Source organism: Neomonachus schauinslandi, chromosome 14, assembly GCF_002201575.2.
Source record: "Neomonachus schauinslandi chromosome 14, ASM220157v2, whole genome shotgun sequence".
In the NCBI taxonomy this organism is placed as follows: Eukaryota; Metazoa; Chordata; class Mammalia; order Carnivora; family Phocidae; genus Neomonachus; species Neomonachus schauinslandi.
In genome coordinates this window covers 30,021,767-30,043,210 of record NC_058416.1, presented here as the reverse complement: position 1 = coordinate 30,043,210, position 21,444 = coordinate 30,021,767, and the positions used below count along the sequence as shown (strand labels likewise).

General features: G+C 38.5%; 1 protein-coding gene across 2 annotated transcripts in view; it reads right to left on the bottom strand.

Annotated features, from left to right (window-relative positions):
- Nucleotides 1-12,777, bottom strand: part of RIT2 (Ras like without CAAX 2) — a 386,411-nt gene extending 373,634 nt beyond the window's left edge. For both annotated transcript variants that reach the window (XM_021686323.1, XM_021686324.1), the window contains exon 1: nucleotides 12,496-12,777. In XM_021686323.1, coding sequence (XP_021541998.1) covers nucleotides 12,496-12,598 — 103 coding nt within the window. In that variant the 5' untranslated portion in view covers nucleotides 12,599-12,777. The remainder of the gene's footprint in view (nucleotides 1-12,495) is intronic.
- Between the last annotated feature and the right edge of the window lie 8,667 nt (nucleotides 12,778-21,444).

The window sequence follows — 21,444 nt, the reverse complement described above, 5'->3', positions numbered from 1 at the left end:
ATATATAATTTATACTATATATATAATGTATATATATAGTATATATAATTTATACTATATATATAATGTATATATATAGTATATATAATTTATACTATATATATACTATATATTAGATCCTTGTCTCCATTTGGTATTGTTAGTCTCTAATTTTAGTCATTTTAGTGATGTCTCCTTTGGTTTTAATCTACATATAAAATTAATTTAATTTCATCGAAAGATACAAAGATATATAAAGACAGCCATAGGGCTGGATAAAATAATCCAAGAAATTAAAGATGAGGTAAGAGACTCAAGGAATAAACCCTGGATCCTCCAACATGGAGAGATCAGGAAGAAGAAAAAGAAAAATCAGCAAAGTCACTCACCCTATAAGTAGCAGAACTGAATTTCAGAGCAAGTCTATTCATCTCCAAAGTCCATACTGTTTCAAACATGCTGGGCTGTCTCAGAATTATACTCAAGGAAAATGCAAATAAGCTCAGAGAGGCAGATAACTTGTGTGCTTGTCACAGCAGAGTATTCTATGTAAAAATGTTTTCCATTTGCTTTTGTGTGATGAATGAAGTAAGTGGGAGATACATTTTTGAAGGGCAGAAAAATATTAAAGGTGTTTGTGGCGTGGGTCTAAAGAAATTATGAAAGCTGATATTAGATTGCTTAAGCTCTTTCATTATAACCAAACATGTAGAAAGAAGTAAGGAGGTAAACAACGGGGAGAAAAAGGGGGGTAGACTCTTAATACTAGCACAGAAATTTTTAATTTTTTCTTTTAATAGCAGCAACGATTTTACCTATGAAATGGATCTTGCCTTCTTGATTTTAGAGCTTCCTAAAACCAGAAAGGAAGTGTGATACCTTGATTATAATCTGGTCCTGTGATTGTCTGCTATTCTTTAGGGTTCCTCTTTCCCTTCATTTTAGAGTAGAGGTTGTCAAAATTAAATCATGACCTGGGATGATTTTCACCCTCACAGGAAAAACATGTGGAAACTTGTGGTTGCTTTAGAATTCAGTTATAATCACAATCTAACTCAGTTTTTCTCAGTGTTAATCAAGAAAGAATTTTTTCACTAAGATGTTAATAAGCATTTTGAACTGAAAAATGCAGGAGTAAACAAAGTTCTACAGGGTCTTTACTAAGGTTTTCCAAGAATATTTCTTTCTTTTTATTTTTTTTTTGATTTTTATTTATTTATTTGGGAGAGAGAGAGTGACTGCAGGAGAGCCAGAGCACAAGCAGGGGAGGCAGAGAGGGAAGGGGAGGGGAGAAGGGGAGGAGGAAGGGGGAAGGGGAGGGGCAGGGGAGAGGAAAGGGGAAGGGGAGGGGAAAGGGGAGGAGGAAAGGAAGGGGAAGGGGAGGGCAAAGGGGAAGAAGAGAGGAAGGGAAGGGAGAAGGGGAAGGGAAGGGGGAAGGGGAGGTGCAGAGGGAGAAGCCTGAGGAGGGGTTCCATCCAGGGACCCTGGGATCATGACCTGAGCCAAAGGCAGATGCTTAACCAACTGAGCTACCCAGGTGCCCCTGAGAACATTTCATAAAATATTTTTCTTCCACCCTACCTTCCTCTTGGTATCAGGTGGGAAATGGTTTGGTAAATAAAACCTGAGTTATTTTCAGTGTTCCATCTGTGTTCAGCTGCCAACTGTCCCCTCATGTAGCTTTCAAGGAATGTGCACTCTTCCTGATTCTACAGTATCTGCCTAGCACACCATCACTTCTGGCAACATGGCACATGCATATTGGTTATTCTTGCCTATCTGCCAAATTTTGGCCCACAACCTTACTTTGACCTCTTTGTGTTACTGAGCATCCTAAACAGAGAGTGGGCTTATTCATCTTCAAATCCATTGTCACCAAAGAGTATTCATGCTAGCCTGAGCCTAGCTTCCTCCCAAGCTACAGTCTCCCCTCTGTTCACATACCTACTATGCTTCTATTGGTTCCAGTTTCTTTCTCTATATCCAGGGTTCTTCACATCACAGAATTTTAGAATACTGCTTAGTTTTATTTCACTATATAAGTGTGGTGTCTTACTCCTTGTCCTTTCTCAAAGATGAAAGAAGGAAATTGAATTTATAAATATTTTTGAGAATTTACTACCATAGGCTTCACAGGAGAGAAAAGACCATATAAAATCTATTTCCTATCCTGCAGGAATTTGCATTCAAGATGGGGAGATCAAGTATAAAAAGACTGCAAGTTACATAAAAAGGCAAGATTTAAATAACATTTTAAGACCACAAACCAGACACTAGAAGAACCTGTATAGTTGTGAGCAGTGATGAAATGAAGAGTCAGAAAGAATTTTAAGTGTAAGGGGACAAATGTTAGACTGGAGGAGACTGGGAAGATATGAAGGAGCAGACAATACTTCTGCAGAATCTGGAAGTAAAGATAAAACTGGAGAAATTGAGAGAAAGAAAGAGAGAGCTTATGTTGGAATAATTATATGAATACTATAAGGAAGAAGCCTCAAGAATTTGAGAGGTAGAAGTAGAATAATTTGTCTAGAAGACAGATCATTCTGGTAGGTATGGGTCTTTTTAGATCAGGGCATAGCTCACACTGATAGAGGGGGAGAAAGAGACAGAGACACAGAGACAGAGAGACCAAGAGAGAAATGAGAGACTCAGGGCAACAAACCTTCTCATACCAGGACCAACATAAAATAACAGTTCTGCATCATCTTGGCTTTTGTAACCTTGGTTCTGGATCTTCATGCTTGTACTTCATTGGACTCCATTAACAAGGTATTCCTGATTTTCTACTTCAACCCCTCATTGATTCCTCCTGACTTCTGACATTTGTCTCTGTTCCCAAATTTCTGCCCTATCTGGATTGATTCCTCTATGCCATCCAACACAACACCGCTCCCTATGTGACGAGCCTTGGGGATGCCTCCTTGATGATTAGTTGATGGACAGGCCCACATGGTCTCACACATCAGGAGTCTTGTGGACTTTGGATGTCAGCCTGTTGGCAATGGGCAAGCCACTGAAGACGTTTGAGCAGGAGAAGAGAAAAGCAAAATGGACAATTGCCCTGATTTGGTGAAATGGGGAGCAGAAAGCAGTGGGCTGTCCACATAGGTTAAAAGATGATGGGAGGAGACCAATTAGTTAAAGTACAATTCAATTTCAAATAACAGGCACGCCCCTTGTGCTTCTAAATAGAGTCTGATTTCTTCCATTTAACAAAAATCTATATGTGTAGCTTATTATTAGCTGTTCCTACAACCATTAAAGAGGGCTCTCCATTTCAATGTAGCAAAGCTGCTACTGTGGAGAACAAAGGGAATATCTCATTATTCAAAATGTATTAAAACAACACATGTATTAACGAAACAAATTTCAGTCCAAATTCGAGCACAGGTCTGCTCTGTTATAAACTGTAGCCCCTACAAGCAGACCCTTTGCGCTAGTATAGCAGGCCAGGCTATTGTCCTCAAATCCTCAAATCCTTTCTCTCTGAGGCAGTGTGGGGTGTGTGTGTGCCTGTGATGGGTCAATTAGGATGAATACAGGGATTGCTTACTAGGGTAACTAGCAAAGCACCATTATTATTGTCAGTGAAATTGCTACTCAAGAGACTAAAGCTGCAACTAATCAATATAAGGATACAGAGAGCAAGAGTAGGCATAGAGCAAGTGGAGAGACAATGACACATTTACAATATTCAACCCAAATCACATTTTCCTATAACCCATTTAAAGATCTGCCATTACTCTCCCCTACCCTACTAAGGTGAATTCCCTTAGGTGGAAATGTGGGAGAGGGGGAAAGGAAGGAGGGAAGGAAGGAGGAGAGCAAGCAAGGGATTTAATGAGAATGGAATATCTTGGGCATTATAATTCACAGTATTTAATATTTTCTAATATCTATGTAACAGCCCTCTGAGGTAATTTTAAATAATGTCATTTTTTAAAATTTTTTGGATGGGGAAAATAGAGACTCAGAGTTTGAGTGGCCCCTGTAAGCTCAAATGCTATTAAGGACAACTTGTTAAAGACAAATTATCCATTTACGTTACATGCATTATCTGGCACTTATCATGTGCGAGGTTTTGTTATACATACATACTCAAGTATGAGTCGTTGCAGTCAGTATTGGTGTTATTTTTATTTACAGATGAGAAAACACAAGTCTGGGTTTCTGCATGCCCAAGCCTTCGGTTCACATTGTTTTCATAATTTCTATGCTGAGGCGTCATCTTACAGATCCAGGGCAGGTGGAGAACATGGGACATGAGCGGTCTAGCGTACGATGGTTCAGAGCACAGGATGTGGCGGAGGCTGACTCCCGCAGGGCAACCACAGGTTCTGGGTTTCTGCACAAGTTACTCAGCCTCCCCAAGCCTCGCTTCTCTCCTCTGTAATCTAAAGAAAATCACCCCAGCTACACTGCATTGTCTTAGAGGATCCCATGAAATAATGTATAGAAAGCACTTAGAACAGAATCAGGCACATTAAAGACTCAAAAATTCACATTATTTTCATTGGGGTAAGAAACTGAAAGACAGAGACATAGTTTGGGCAGAACGAGAATCATCCCTCCTGCTGTGTGTCCACCGGCTTCAGCACAGGCCACACTGACATGTTTCTCATTTTAAAGCATGTGAAGAGAAAGTATGGAGTGATCAACTCTCTAAGGTTTCCTTCTCCCTTCAGTAAGTAACTACCCAAACACCCAAGCAATGCCTTCCCTGCACAAGCCATCTTCTGAACAAAGACCTTCCCTTACCACATATCTTATCAAACCACTTAAAAATCCTTATCTGGTGTCTCATTGTGAGACCACCAATTTTCTCTACAATCTTGTTCTAGTTCAAGTCAAGATTTTTTCCCCTGGATTCTCAACCTTGTGCATCCTCCGATTCCCTTCCCAAAACAACATCCTTAGCTTCCTCCAGCGTCCTCCAGCCCACTCATTGCTTCATGCACACTCCAGGGAGAATCTGGCACATACTGCTATCTCTCTGATACACTTGGCAGCGGCGGGATGCTCAAGCACCTGCGAGTGTGGAGACCAGAACAGGTCCTATTCCAATGCTGATGTGATGCTGTTGGCAGAGCAGACAAAGGGCAGGATGGATTACCTAGCACAATTGTCAGTAGTGACCCTTAGCTGGTGCCCACTGATGAACCAGAAGAGCAGATGGCACTGCTCGGGGATGGTCCTCAGAGAGCTGCCATTTATGAGCAAAACCCAAGGGGTTGAGTTGAGAACATTGCTGGGCCTTGTAGATAACAGCCAAATTCAGGGATCAGAGAGTTTCAGGCATGCTTGTGAGCAATGCAAAGGATGGCCCTCCATCAGAGAACATACACTCATGACACCACCACACTGCAAAGACACACACACACACACAAAATAATCACCCTCAGCAGCCTAGCTTCCAATTAAGAGAAGCAGATTTTATGCTGGTTTATAAGAGGCAGCATGGTTCAATGGGAAAACCCATCATCCAGAAAGTCAGGAGGCTTCTGGTTCCAGTGCTGTAGCTGAGCAGCTAAGCCACCTATAGGAGGTTCCTCTCACTTCTTGAGCCACAGTGCACATTGTTTTCAAAATACCATGTGTACATCTCTCCCTTTGCACCTACCCCATTGCACAACAGTTCTCTGTTCTCACATCCCTTTCACACTGCTAGACAGGGTGGGGGTTGTCATTCTTGGTAATAGTTCTGGGCCTTTCATAGATCTAGGCACACAGACCACACACATGCAAGATACACACAGACACACACAGACATACACACACACCCCTTCCATTCTTATTAAATAAAAGACAGAGAAGGTTATTTCCCATTTGTGACCTGGAGTTTCTTTCAATTACTCTGTAATATACACATACAGAGAAAATATTCTCCCTAAAACAGATCAGCACCCAAGAGATTTCAAAAATCCACCTGATATATCCAGCACCCCATTTACTTTCTTCATTAACATAATTCCAGTTTTTAATGATTTCCTATTACTGTGTTACTTGATTTTGTCAAGCTGAGGGGCTTGTCATCACTTCCCTATGTGGATGAGGCCCCCAGGGGTCTCGGAATGAACCAGAACGCAAGATGTCCTTGGTGCCTAAACCTTGTTGGGTCAGAACATCCCATCCTCCCCTGGCTACACCTCATCAGGGTAATACTCTCTGTAGTTTCTATATAAAATTAAAATTTGCCATGTACTTTGGTGTCTATGATTTTGTCTGATGTCTGAAATATATCTATGAAGATTCAGCTGAAGTCAGAACTCAGGTACATTGTACCATCTCCTCAAGAAATACAATGAAAACTCTCAGCGTGGGAAAATGAAAATAGGGTGAGCACTGAACTGAAAGATGTGTGGGGGCCTTGGGCTCATCATTTTGTATCTCTGTGTCTCTGGGCACATTACTTTTTTCTGTGGGCCCAGTTTTATCATGTATGAAGTGCAGACACTAATGTCTACCTCACGAGACCGAGATGAGGAGTAAATGGGGTCAGGTGAATGCAATAGATCGTTGGCCACTGAGGCTCCAAAGTGAATGGGTAGTTGTAAGGCACCGAGCAGCATAGGGGTAGTGAGGGATCAATACAAGTTCATTCATCTCCAGGCCCTTCTTCTGATAAAGACAAAGGATGGTACTAAGTCTTTTTTTTTTTTATCAGTTTAAAATCTATAGAGTGCTTATAATCGTGGAAATATTGTTCGTCAACATCTTTTACCCGAATTACACTTTCAATCGTTATTTGAGCCAGTGGCTCCCAATTTACTTTTCTACTGAAACTTACTTGGACCTCTTGGCCAATTCTTGCTGACAGGATTGTGGTGAGTGATGATGTGCAGTATGATCAGGGTTTTGACAATTACGAGTGAAAGCAGACGGCCGCCGAGTCTTGAAATCTTTTCATTTTTCCCTGTTTATTTTTTCTTTTGCCTTTGCAGTTCAGAGGGTTCAAATAACACATGGTCATGATGTGGCAATTATTCAGCTTTGTCAGATCCAAAGTTCTGCTAATGAGGTTAAACACAGAGCCTTAGGGACAGGGATGATGCACTTGATTGTTTGCCTTGATTTAATTCATCAGATAAAGGCTCGATTTTCTACCTGCTTATACCAGTTCATTGTGGTTGAAGGAATTGGTTTTGTGCTGCTTCCTGTTTACCTCAGAAAATATTGTTATTGCTTTCATTTTATAAAATCCTGCTTCACAAAACTCAACGTATAAAAGAGACCAATTGCAGGAGAGTGTGGGGCAGAGTAGGATTGCCTATTTTACAAATGAGTTGCCTCTTAATAAAAAAATTCACAACGGATGCATTCTAATGAATTCTGAGTCCCCTAAAACTTTTTATGCTTTCAGCTTAGTTGCTTTGTTTGGTCTTAGTTTTCACAGTTTTCTGAGATAGTTTGAAAGCATGACTCAGGGGAGATTTTTCCAAATGCCCCAAAGATACCAAGTTATCAAGATCCCTCCATTACTGTGATAGCCCTCACATGGCTTTTTCTCTTTGCATGCCCTGTTCCTGTTAAATTCTCTTCCTCTCCACCCCCCACTTACTCTGTACTTTTCCTTCTCAACTTCAAGAAATCCTGTTCATCCCTTAATACACAATTCAAGTGTCACCTCTGCTGAGATTCCTTCTTAGATTTTACATGCAGATTTAGCCATTGCTTACCCTGAGCTTCCATAGTTCTTAGACAGAGGCCCACTATAAACTTATCAGTTTGTAGTATACAATATATTTCCCCCCATGACAGGGTAAGGTCCCAGAGGGCTGGGGTTGTGGCTGGAATAGCAATGAGGAACACCACCCTCTCTCAACTATTTCAAATATATTTTACCCCTGACAAAATTTCATCAAGGTAATTTCAAAATGTGTCCTAGGAGTGGAGAAGTCCATGTCAATCTCATCTGATATTCGAATACGTTATCTACTTTTCTCACGAAATCTGATGGAAAACAATTTCAAGTTAGAAAACGTGAGTCACTTTCCTGTTTCTTACTTCCTTCTGTATCCTCTTGGACAAAAATCAATACTTCTGTGCCTCAGATGCCTCGTCTGAACACAGGGAATAGATGGCCTGCTCGCCTCAAATTATTTTATCCTCAATTCAGGTCATAAAACAGAGTAGGAAAAATCTATCTTGGAAAGTAAGATCTTATTATTATTGGATAAGATCTGCTGAATAATTTGAGTCTGAGCTGAAGAACCAGACGGGAATGCAGGGGAAGAAAGCAGACACTAGCCATGCTCTGTCATGGAGCAAAAGCCCTTATGTTTCAAACTACAGAGACAGCGAAATGTTCATGTTTAAAACAGCTACAAGGATTGTTTAGACTCCATTAAATTCTTAAACCACAGCTGTGAGATTTTATTATTTTTCTTTGTTTTGAGGGAGGGGAGGGGATGGTAGGCAATGGAACAAAGAGATGGAGGCTTGAATGTGCGTAATTCACACCAAATTCATTGGGTAATTGATCCAATTTTTATTTACAATACCCTGTGTAAATACTTGGATATGGAGTAAAAACCGACTCAAGGGGTTCAGGAGGGTTGGGCTGCAGATGTGACTCTGCCACAATTGTGGCATGAATTTGGCAAGTCCCTTCAACTTCCCGGGCCCGGATTCCTCCATCTTTCAAATGGGGTAGGGACTCTTTCTTGTTTATCCTGTTTTCTCAGTATTTATAACACCCTTGGATAATATTAGGTATAACTTTAAATTATATAAATATAAATGTGATAAAAATGTTTTATTTATAAATAATATAAATATGTTTGTGTACTTGTATTTAAAGATAAAAAAGGTATAGATACATAAATGAGAATATTAGTCTAGATGGTAGAAATTTCTTTTAGATATAACATTCAAGAGGTAGAGAATGCATTACCAACAGGCCTATTTTCTTTCTTCCTTTCTTGTTTTTTTTTTTTTTTTTTTTTTTTTAGAGAGAGCGAGAGCATGGGGGTTAGGGAGGAGCTGAGGGAGAGGGAGAGAGAGGATCCCAAGCAAGCTCTATGCTCAGCATAGAGCCACACATAGGGTTCCATCTCACGACCCTGAGATCATGACCTGAGCTAAAACCAAGAGTCAGACGCTTAACAGACTGAGCCACCCAGGCACCCTATTTTCTTCTTGATAGTAAGTGGTAGAACTCTTTGCTCTTCCTTCTAGGGCGTTAAATAGAATGTAGAAGAATCAGGTAAAACGTCACAGAAATCTATTATTACCTCCATGACCAAGCACAAGTGGTCACCCTGGGACTCAGTTTTTCCATTTGCAAATTGGCCACAGCTATTTAGATTGTGAAGATTGGAGATTAGCATGAAAACCATATTTCCATATCTGCCACAGGAATGTTCACTTCCTTCTTGCTTCCTCTCTATGGGAACTAGCACAGGGCCCATGCATAGTACTTGCTCAATAACTTGTTGATTGGTGGTTTGAGATTTCTCAAACACAGTACAGTTATTTGCCCATGCATTTTAAATCTTGTGGGAATTCCTGTTTCAGTGAAGTTGCAAATCCTTCCAAAATTTCCTACTCACCAAAGGATGTCTTAGTAAAATATGGATACGGGGGGGAAAAAAAAAACTAATTTCACAGTAAGCATAGACAATCTCCAAGATTCTGTTCATTTAAAAATTATGGTTCCAGTAAATTAAGTTTCTCATTTATGTTTAAGGCAGACTCAGAATGACTCAGAATTAGAAACAGATGATAGCTTGATACATCTTCTTTAATTTCTTCAGAACAGCAGATATCTCCTTGAAATCCCTTCATACAACCCACCTTAATAGGTTTGTACAATTCTTTCACATAAACCATTGAAATTGTGGGAAGAAAAGTAAATTGGGGCTCTGTTGATCCAGATATTCAGCAATACAAAAAGTGGCTTTTTTATTTAAAAAAATTAGTTCATTTGAAAACAAACATTTTAACTTTCAAAAGAGGTTAATGTTGAGAATCAGTGCTTGAATATTTATATACTGTTAACACCAAATGAATCACAGGGGCAAAGCCCAAGAGGAAGATGTGACTCCGTCACTCTGATTCCTAACGTTTAGCCACAAAGACGGCGTTTTTTGGACCTGGAATTGTCCTATGAATTATATTCTCTCTAAAGTAACAGCACAACAGAACTATTAACCCTCTTTTATTCTTAACCATCTCAGAGGTGAGCTGGCTACTCCTGTGTTAATCACACTGAAAAAGTTTTGCTCAACTATTTAATATACACAGTGAAGGTGAGAGCAACCCAGCATTTTGTTATGTCAACAATTTCTGCCAACATTTCATTATGTCAAAAATATCTGGTTATTGGGAAGGTGACAATGATTAGTCAGTACAAACAGTATATGGGGAAGGTCAAAACACTAGACATAATGTCACCTCCAGGATAAGTATATTGCTGAAGGATGCCCTATCCTACATCTCCTCTCTCCACAGTCCATCTCCATGGAAGAGATGACTAAAAACCGGTCACTCTATTCCCACATCCCCCAAGTTCCTGGTGAAACAGGAAAATACCCAGCCAGCAAGCAAAGGTAATCCACAGGCACACTGTGGGGCTTTTGCAGCATCCCTCTGACCTCACAGACTGCTGGTGGCATTTCCTTTAATTCCTCTCCTGCCTTCTTCTTAGAGCTCTTTCTCTCCTATTTTATTCTCACATTGTTCTTCCTCCTTGTATCTGACTGACTATATTCTTTCAAAAGATAGTTTTATTTTGCATGGATTATTTTCTCTTTATCCTTCCTCCTTCTTTCCCTCCCTCCCTAATCCTCACCTATTTTGATTCTTCCCCTTCAAACCATTACATTAAAAAAAAAGAAAAGCTTTTAGAAAATTCCTCATTCTTATCCAGTTGCAAAGTTTTTTACTTCACGTTTCCTTATTAGAAGAGATAACTTATTTTTCTCACTTAGACCAAGCATTTAGTGATTGACCAAATTCAGATTCACCTATTTCTTTTCTTTTTATAGTAATCCCTTATGGTGTTTTTTTTTTAGGAGGGGTGATGTGGGGGGTGTTCAATTTTATGTCTCTTCCTCCTTTGTTGTCTGCTAGAGTCTCACTCCCTCTTCTCCTTTCTTTACTGATCAACTTTCTTACCACCTGTGGACTCACTACCAAAGTTATCAACTTTTTTTGGGTGGGGATATTTCTTTCTTTTTTTTTTTTTAAGATTTTATTTATTTATTTGAGAGAGAGAATGAGATAGAGAGCATGAGAGGGAGGAGGGTCAGAGGGAGAAGCAGACTCGATGCCGAGCAGGGAGCCTGATGTGGGACTCGATCCCGGGACTCCAGAATCATGACCTGAGCCGAAGGCAGTCGCTCAACCAACTGAGCCACCCAGGCGCCCATGGGTGGGGATATTTCTTACGCCAAGAATGTTGGCCTCAACTTTGAATCTTTTTGTCAAGCACAAAACTATGGAAGATATATATATATATATTATATATATATATAATATATATATTTAAGATCTATATTATATATATATTACATATATATATATATATTACATATATATATATATATAGTCCATGTTAACTCTAATATTTCTTCTGGCATCCCCACAGATATATCCCTCATGGGGATCTTTTTGAATTTATATAAAAAGTTATATTTACTTTTTTATTTTCTAGTGATAACCATAGCCCCAAGATAGTCACCTTTTGATTGGCCTCAAACACTGTTTATCTATTGTTTGAATTTGTTATATTTGGCCTTTTGAGCCCCTCAAGAAACCCGACCACTGACAACTTCTGTTGTGTTTTTTTTTTTTTTTAATGGAGCAAAACAGATTTACCAGGCTTTACCTCCATTAGCATCCCATGTCCCTTTAAGATGTAGCTTTCTCTTCTAAACCTGTTAACCACAAAATTTGGTTTGATTACCCTGCACAGGTCCCACAAAGAATGCCATTCCTTCAACCCCTGTCACTTTCAAAAACCAACTTTTCTCATGGCTTTCAAAGACCACACCATACTATGTCAGATCAGAGACAAGGAAAAGGGGACAGGGAGATCCTAATCAAAGAAACAAACACAACAATCAGCACTGATACTCCTTCCTGTGTGTCTGTGTTTGCGTACGTGTGTTTCATTGACTATTCATAGCACCTCTTTCTTCATGTGAGTATTTTTGAGAACAGGAGCATATTTTCCCGATACCATGGCTATTTCATAAATATCACGTTATTAACTTTAAAAAGGACATATAAATTACGATCAAATATCACCCAGCAAGAAATCAAAGGAAAAAAAAAAAAAGATGTTCTTTAAGTTCTATACATTATCACTGGCTGTCTTTTCATTCTGACTTGTCTACATCTTTTCAGCAGTCCTTATTACTTTTAAACATCCTGTCAGATACTTGTGTTTAACTGCTACAGCTAGCTAGCCCCCCACGGCATTATTATTATCATTATTATCAGTATTCACTCTATAGAGTTGCCTCTCCAGAGCTCCCTCCTTCCCCAGCATTTGGTATTAAAACTTACCGCTTTTACCAACTCCCCCAGCTCCCAGCATTACCACCTTGTACTCTCTGGACCCGCCTGATGCACGGCTGGGGGAGCAGCTGGCTTCGTTTTCTACCTCCATCTTACCCGAGAGACGGGAGGAGAAAAAAGAAAAAGTCGCCCGCCCGTGTCAGGTGCTCGCTCAGATACTAAGCAACTCTAAAACTGTGTCAAAAGAAAGGTTTAGTACGAGGTAAGAACCATCAGCGTCGGGGGGCTCGCTGCTGGTCCTCTTGCTCGAGCGGGTCTCATAGCAACCACTTCAACTGCCTCCAATAAAAATCTGTCTTTTACATCCCCTCCTCCTTCCTATCCTTCACTCTTGCGTCTCCCACGATTTCTCTCATTCTCTGTCTCTGTCTCTGTTTGTTGGGTTTTTTTTCCCCCCTTTCCCTCCTCCGTTTCTTTCTTCATTCCCCTTCCTCACTCTGTCTCTCCTTTCTCTCTCCTGCCCCCTGCATGGTCGCAGTTGTTAGAAGCACGCATTTGGCTACTTTCCAGGCTGCTCGAATGGAGTGAATCTAAGACTTAGAAGATGCTATGTCTCACAGGCTGACTTCTGTAGCTACAGCTTCAAAGACACTATTTTCTTTTAATCAGAGTCAATTAATTAAGAAAGATGTCTGTTGCTTATCTCCTTGCTTCCATCTTCTTGCAGGGTTTTCGTTCTGGGAAAAGAGATGTTACCAACTGAGAAGAAAAAAACCCCAGTAACTCAGGGCTCTTAAGGACGGGTCTTTAGTGTTGTTGAAATAATAGCTGGCTACCAGAAATTGTTTCAGCTCACTTGACAGCTGCAGTTCTAACATAAGGAGGTATTTGAATTAGGTCATTGCCATGTTTGGACAGGGATCATCCTTGTTTACACTAGTTAAGGATAATCTAAAACACAAGGATTCTGCCAAGCATGAAAGAGATACTTAATAAATATTTTTGCTGACAATTATGGCAGTATTAAAGATCCTAGAAGATTCTTTTTCAAATGTCCAAACTCCTACCTCTTATTTGAATTCTTTCAAATTCTGCTCTTCTCTACTTTGTCTGTTTTTCTTTGAAAAATTATTAAATTATAGAGGTCTTACAATGCTTTCAGTAATCACTAATTGTCATAGTCAGACCCTGTCTTTCAAACAAGTGATAATGATGTTCTGTAGGTTTATTGTCTATTTTCTGACTGTGAAATTGTATCATGATTAGATGCAGTCAAGTGTTTGGTATACATAGACTTATCTTTCTATTTAGATGTTAAAATCTTCTAGGAAAGGAACTGTATTTAATCAGTTCCTTATGACTCTAGAGTGTATGACCAAGCATTGGGCACAGAGGAGATGCTCAACATATTTTTGTTGGTAACTGGAGAGGTAACAAATAGTCATAGCCAAGAGCACAGGATCTGGAGCCTGATTGCTTGTGTTCAGATCTGGACTCAGCCACTTAATAGCTGTGTGACCTTGGGTAAATTACTTCACCTCTCTGTGCCTCAGTTTCTTCATCTATAAAATGGTTTATTAAAACCCTGCTCTATTAACTCATTAAGTGAGTTGAATGTTTGCACAGTGCTTTAAACAGTGTCTGGCAAATTGTAAGCACTATTTAATTGTATGATATCATGATTATGATTATTATTTTGAGTTAATGGTGCTCCCAGCCCACTGTTTATAAGCACTCACAAGAGAAAATCATCTCAAGTGTTTATTGGCCATCTACATGCCTTCTTTGCTAAAGTATCTGTTCAAAGTAGATATATCAAGATGTTTGTTTCTTCATTACTGAGTTTTGACGGTTCTTTATATATTCTACATAAGTGTTTTATCAGATATATGCTCTGCAAATATTCCTCCCCAGTCTGTGGCTCTTCTACAGTGTCTTTCAAAGGGCAACAGTTTTAAGTTTTGATGGAACCCAATTTGTGCTTTAAAAATGAACCTTCCTCCTGGACGCTCCCATCGGACGCCCTGCTTGTATCACTCTTATCCTCAACGAGGTCAGTATCATTCTCCGTCTCTGCAGGGAGCATGTCACCCTCCAAGTTCTAGCTTTAATTCAGCCTCTTCTCGTGTTTAACTTCTGTGCCTGAAGAGTCCTACAACTTATCCTCCCTGAGGACAGTCTCCCTGTCCTTTCCCCTTTTGCACTACTCAATTCATTCTGTATACTAATGTCAGGGAAATCTACTGAAAATGTCAACCTGACCAACCCTATGGTACACATATTCATGAATCAAATGCCTAAATGACACAGTCTAATAGCCTAGAATGGCACATAGGAACACAAAGCATTTATTCCAGTCTTGTGTCCTCACACTCCATAGAACAGAGTCAGGCAAAGTGGGCTACTTGCCTTTCTTCCAACAAAACTGTCATTTCCATAATTGGATCTAATAAAGAACTATAGCTGTAGTATAATTATCCTTTAATTGATTCACTGAAACTTTATTCCTCAATGAAAAGAGATATGTAAACAGTAGCATTTCGATTCAAGGCCTTTCTGGGTTTTGTTTCTACTTCTGGTGCAAAATTCTTATGACTTTGAGCAAATCACTTGTGCCTCTGGCTATCTGTTCCACCATCTGTTACTCTGTTTTCCGTGTCAGGCATTCTGATTTGGTGGTAAAACACAGGGATTGTCATGCCAGCTGTGTCCTTGGTGTTCTTTTTTACAATTATTTTAATATTGGTTAAGAGGAAAGAGCGCATGGAAATGTCTTTTAACGGTAAATAGATGAATGGCTTGTCAAATATCAGCGGGCATTGTGAGAGGGAAATTTAGTGAGTTAGCCTTCTCCTCAATGTTTAATGCATCTGTCCATACTCCTTAAATGGAAGTCAGCAAGATTTTTCCCTATTTACATGGAAGATGAAAAACAGGAAGGGCGGCGGGGGGGAGGGACTTCCCCAGTATAAAGCTTTCTTTGTCTACCTCTTTTTTGAAATTCTAAGGTACTCCACTCTAGTCCCTTCTCTTGAGTTACTAAGGGCCACAAAACTCCTGACGTTTGAACTTTGAAGCATTCTAATGCTACTGATTTTCAGTTTTGGCTAGTGAACTTTTGTGAATTTGCATGCCTGGTTCCTTAACCTGTGCACCCAAAAGGCTAAGGGGGTGTATGTTCACATGTGTGCATGTGTGTTTGCATGTCAGAGATGATGGGGAAGAGGAAGGGAGAGAAAGGGAAAAGGAAAGAAAGGAGGGGTGAAGAGAGAGGAAGGTATCTTTCAGGTGTATACATGAAATTGAAATGCAATAGTTAGGTAACTAAAGTCATTATATGGCAGATTACTAAACTCTTAGGAAAATCATTAAATGATTGAAGTTTATATTTGCTTCCTCTAACCTACCCTGGTACTTGCCATCCTTTTTGAATGTCATGTGATTCCCTTTGAGTGCTCATGTCCATCAGATGAAGACCCAGGTGTTCCATGTTGTTTCAGAGCCACTCAGCTCCCTGAGCAAGATCCAAGTAAATGCCACCTCATTTCTGTCAGCTGCTGCTCACCTTTCCAGTCCTTAGAGGACAAGCAATTCCTTCAAAAGGAATACATTAATCTATTTACATGGATATCTTTCTGAAGTCCTTTAGCCAAAGTATCCAGTCACTGCGGAAGCCATCATACTTTAATCTAGGGGAAGGTTGTGCACATCCAGAGTTCTTCTCTTACTTATCTTGTCACTTACAGGCAGACCTCCTGACATCCCTGTCAGCATAAGCCACTCTTCCCTTTATTAGAGTATTTACGATATTTCTTACAATGATTTATCTACCTTCCATTTCACTTCACTCAAAAGTGGTGAACCTGCCACCATATTCATCTTTATCTCTACAGAGTTTAGCACGGTGCGTGGTGTATACTACATGATGAAGCCATTTTTATTTAATGAGGGAATTAACTGTACCAAGTGGGTGACTGTCTGCTGCACTATTAATTAATTAATTAACTATTAATTAATTAAAGGTTAATTATATTAACCTTTCAAAGTGTATTATTTACTATTTGTATCCTAATGAAAAGATAAATCATGGAGGGAAGAAACAGTTAACAACTTCGTTGATAACCTTTGGGTAAATTCATGTTTGACATGCACATTCTTACCATGAAATGTAAGACCATTGTAAACCAGAAGAAAGTACAGCTGCTCAGGATAAACAAACAAAACTAGAAACATCAAGTGGAAAAGAGCTAATTGTACAAATGGGAGACAGAGTTCCATCTGCACAGCACAGACTTCTGTATCGCATTGACCTCCTCATGATAATAACTCAGTAAAATTCACATTAGGTGTTAATAATTCTTGTGGAATAACTAAACTTTTTTCCTGAAGGGTTATTAAGGTTGAAATACCTGAAAACAAGGCTCTTATACATAATCTAAATAGCCTGCATTCATTCATTTATTCATTCTAACATGGATTCATTCTTTAAATATGGATTAACTTGCTTATTCTCAAAATCATTCATTCAACTGTGTTAGGGTTTTTCAAAAAATAAAGGAAAACACAATACAGTCCCTGAGTTCAAAGTGATTATGTTCTCATGTGGGAGAAAGACACCTATATACCAGTTTCTGGAATAAGCCAGCATGTGGCAGGTAATTGAATAGATGAATGAGAAGAGTCTGATAACAATATGAGGGAAGGAGAGACTGATTCAAATAAAAAGACAAAGTGAAGTGTCTAGGAGGGGGGAGTATCTTGGACTAGATTTAAAATAGGACTTCAAATAGAAGGTATGATTAAAAGCAGGGGTATTCAAAGATTAGTGAATAGAGTGTTTGGTGAATTGCAAATTAATACTACATTGTTGATGCGTAAGAACATAGGAACATAGTCCAAAGTTTGGATGGTAGGTGAATCACCATGAGCTTTAAATTGCAGCGTACAGAGTTTGGATTTCCTTTCTTTTCTTTTTTTTTTTTTAACCTTTATCTTTAAACAAACATGGTGCCCAACTCTGAATAGTAAATAATGCAAGCTTCTGATTAGAAGAAAATCAAGGTCTTGCTCAAGTTACTTTTCTTTAACCAAGGTTTTGTGACTTTTTCAAATCCCAGTGATTTGAAACTAAGCTCAATTTCTCTATATATATTATCATTGTAGTCACTCATTTCACTTAGCATTCCATGATTTGCTGAATTGTGATCTACTTGAGAAGGGAGCCCCTTACCTTTTCTTTTTTTATATATTTCCCATGGTTCTGGGCCCAGATGCTGACATATCAGAAAAGATCAATTAAAAAAAAGTTAAGACTTTTTTGACCAATAAACTTCATAGTAAAATCTGATATGGTTACTACAGATTGCAATTTTTACTATTCAGTCATCAAAACTACTTTCACCTTGTGAAAGCAAAATATTAGGGCTGAGCCTATTTAAACACATAGACAAGATAATGGAGTGAATATTTAAACCATAGAAAAACAAAAAAAATTTGTATACTAATAAATTTCAGAGAAATATCCAAATTTTCTAACTGTATTTTATTGACCAGAGATTTCAGTTGTCTTTTACTTTCATATGTCTATGGTACAATTATACTAATATATGCAATGATAACTGTGAGGCTATGTGAGATAATGTAATGTTCAAGAAATATTTAATTTTATTCAGTATAATTTTGATACATTCTACTTGCTATGATTTTATCTTATAATAGATGCTAATCAATTAATTATCAGTTTGAATTGTTGAATATCCAGAATATATTGTGTTCAAATTCTGGATAAATAAGAGGCTACTAAAAACTACATTAATGTACAAAATGGTGCTATATCAAAAAAAAATGGGACTGTATCAGACTGAATAGATAATCAAGCTTTTTAATATTGTACTTGGATAATTTATATTCTGTTACAAATACCACCACACAGCCTTGTTATTAACATTAAGATAGTAGTTTTCTGGCACTTAAAAATTGAAATATTATTATGATTCTACCAAGAGTTCGTTGTGTAACTGTCTCAGTTTCCCCAAGAGCAAAGAAATTAGAATTGGGGAGGTGCCTTGAATACATTTAGGATAACCTTCCATCTGGGGAAGAGATCTCATACTCACTGATTACTGATCAATTCTTTGAATAAAGAGTAGCAGAGAGTTTAATATTTTCAAAGTATCCCATTATGACCACCTATGATAGTGGAAAAACAGATTTTGGAGTAAGAGAGGCCTCATTATTGATTTGACTTCTTTCACCAACTTAGCAACAGTGTGAAAGTGGACAAATCTTCTCACCTTTCAGAACTTTAGTTTCTTGTCTGCAAAACAAAAACCTAAAATATTTGGTATTTGTGAAGTTCAAATGAGATGACATAAATTCAGTGCCTGGGAACGCTCATTTATGGTGTAAAATCAGAATATTAGTAAGTTCACTCATTTATCAAACACCATCCAAGAAAGAGAGAAATGGTCTGTCGGTCTTGGTCATTTCAGTCCCATGCAAGTGAGTACTGAGTTGAAGCAAGGACAGATCAGTGGGAGAGGTGCACAGTTTGTGCCAGATCATGGAGGAAACAGCATTTAATGCTTGAGGCCATTGCTCTGTCTAGTGTGTGCTATATAGGAGGGCATGCATGAGTAGGAGGGTAGCAGAAGAGAAATCTAGGAAACATAGTTTGGAAGTAAACTGATGGCCTTTTTTTTTTTTTTTCAATTCTGAGAAGTTTGGACTTACCCAGCAGGTGATGTGAAACCAGGAATAGTGTTTAAGCAGAGATGTAATATGAATGAGTGTGTTATTTCCAAAACTTGCAAAGTTCTCTCTAAAGGTAGTGTGGAGAATGGATTACAATCAGAATAAGCTAGGGACCAATAAAATGGCTTGGGTGCTCTTTCAGTCATCCAGTAGAGAGTAGATAATAATTTGAACTAGATGGGGTAGGTTCAGAGCTGAGAAACTGGGAAAGGGGAATGTGATCCACACCACATTACTAGAGGAAACTTGGCAGATATTAGTGCTCCATGGGCCTGGGGGAATAAGAAACAGACAGGAACCAAAACTAGCTGAGGTGTTTTGCTTAGATCACTGGTTACACCAGAAGGTTAACAGTATCACTGCTTGAGATACAGAATCGAGAAAGAGTGGGCAGGGCTGAAGTCAAGGAGGGAGAAGTGAGTAATGAGTCAGGTTTCTATTGCATTAAGTTTAAGGTACTTTTGGAATATCTGGTTAGATATATAAGGAGGACAGTTTCAAAAGATAGGTTTGGAGTTCAGAGGAAAGGCAGAGGCTTAGAGATATGGATTATGGATTAGGAAATCTTTAGTTTATTAGTGGGAAATGAAAACACAGCAAGGGATGAGATTCTGCAATCTCTTGCTAGAAAGAGGAGAGAATAAAGGGTATCTTTATGAATGGACTATAATCAACCAAGATAATATTTGCTGAGTTCTCTGTGCAAGGTACTTGGGTAAGAATTTATTCATCATTTTCTTATTAAATCTGCACAAGAATACTATGAGATGTAGATCCATATTGCCAAGAGGATAAAAAAGAAATATACAGAGACGTAGGAAAGCCACCAGAAGAATAGAATGCAAGCAAGGAGAGTTGGTCAATCCTATTGGTCATGTAAGAATAGAAGTGCCATTCCATTTAAGAAATGAGAGCTCATTCATGAAGAGCACCATCTTGGTAGAAAAGTGAGCATGGAAGGAAAATAGTAAAAGACAACAAAATGAGTAGGACTTGAGGAATTAAGCACATATATACTTTTCACTTCAAATATTTGGTAGTGACAGAAAAGAGTGTGATAAGATCACATATTGTCCTTGTTTAAGATATGACTTGGAGTGGTTATAAAATTGATGGGAAATAATTCCTAAAATATAGTGGGCACAATAGTCATATATAGCAATTAATGTTCTCATTATGCATATTTAAAAATAGCTCGTCAAAGATGTTACAACTAGGGAACAGGAAATACCAGGACTTGATCTTAATTTTAACAATGAATACTTAATAATCATTCATCTTTAGTTTTTAAAAACACATTTTTTCTGTTCCTGTAAATTTTTTAAACAACATTTTATTACAGCTCTGTGATAGATCTTGACTTTTTTGTGTTAGTTATATTGTTTGGTTTTGCTTTCAACTAAGAACTTCCTCTTTTTATAACCTATTATAAACTTTCCCTCACTTAACTCCAGACAATCATTCTTGTCCTATTATCTTTTGTGACTATAAATAATTTGCTTTGTTTATTTTGTTACCTTGATGATATTTATAGATCATGTCATAGAGATTCTCCCTTGGAGATCTCTCTTTTGTAGACTGTAAATTTAGTCCCTTATGTCTAAACTCATATGTCTTGTCCTCTAATCCTGGGATATATTTTGTTGACCTTCTGAATTTTTTCTCAACTCATCTCTATAGCTTGTCAGTATTGCAAGAAGAAATTATGGTGGAAAGCTAATAATTTGAAATGGTGTCTAGTAAAGAGCCAAGTTATAGCTTCTCTAACATTCTAATTAAAATAGACAAAGCCAGGGAACAATAAGGCTAACTAGAGAAAACAATATCACTGACATTTCTGGACTTGGCTTAATAAAATCAGTCTGCTGTCCCAAAAATTAATAGGGAAATTTGTGAAACTTATATACTCTCTGCACCCACCCCCAACTCAGAGATGAGGGTTGGCACCAAACACGAATGAGACATGGATCATTCCACTTTCCAAATGCTGATTTTGAGATGGTCAGAAGCCCACCGTCCTACCATCTTCTAAGAAAATCTATTCATAACTGCAACTCACAGAAATGGCAGTATGTCAGGTACATGAGAGGGGTATGGATATTTAAGTATTGCACCCTGGAAAGTTAGTCTCAACAAAACCAGAGAAATAAATAGCCCTAGAAGCAATGCATGCTAGATAATGTGGATTATCTAAGTACTCTTGTTCAAGGGCGCCTGGGTGGCTCAGTCGTTAAGCGTCTGCCT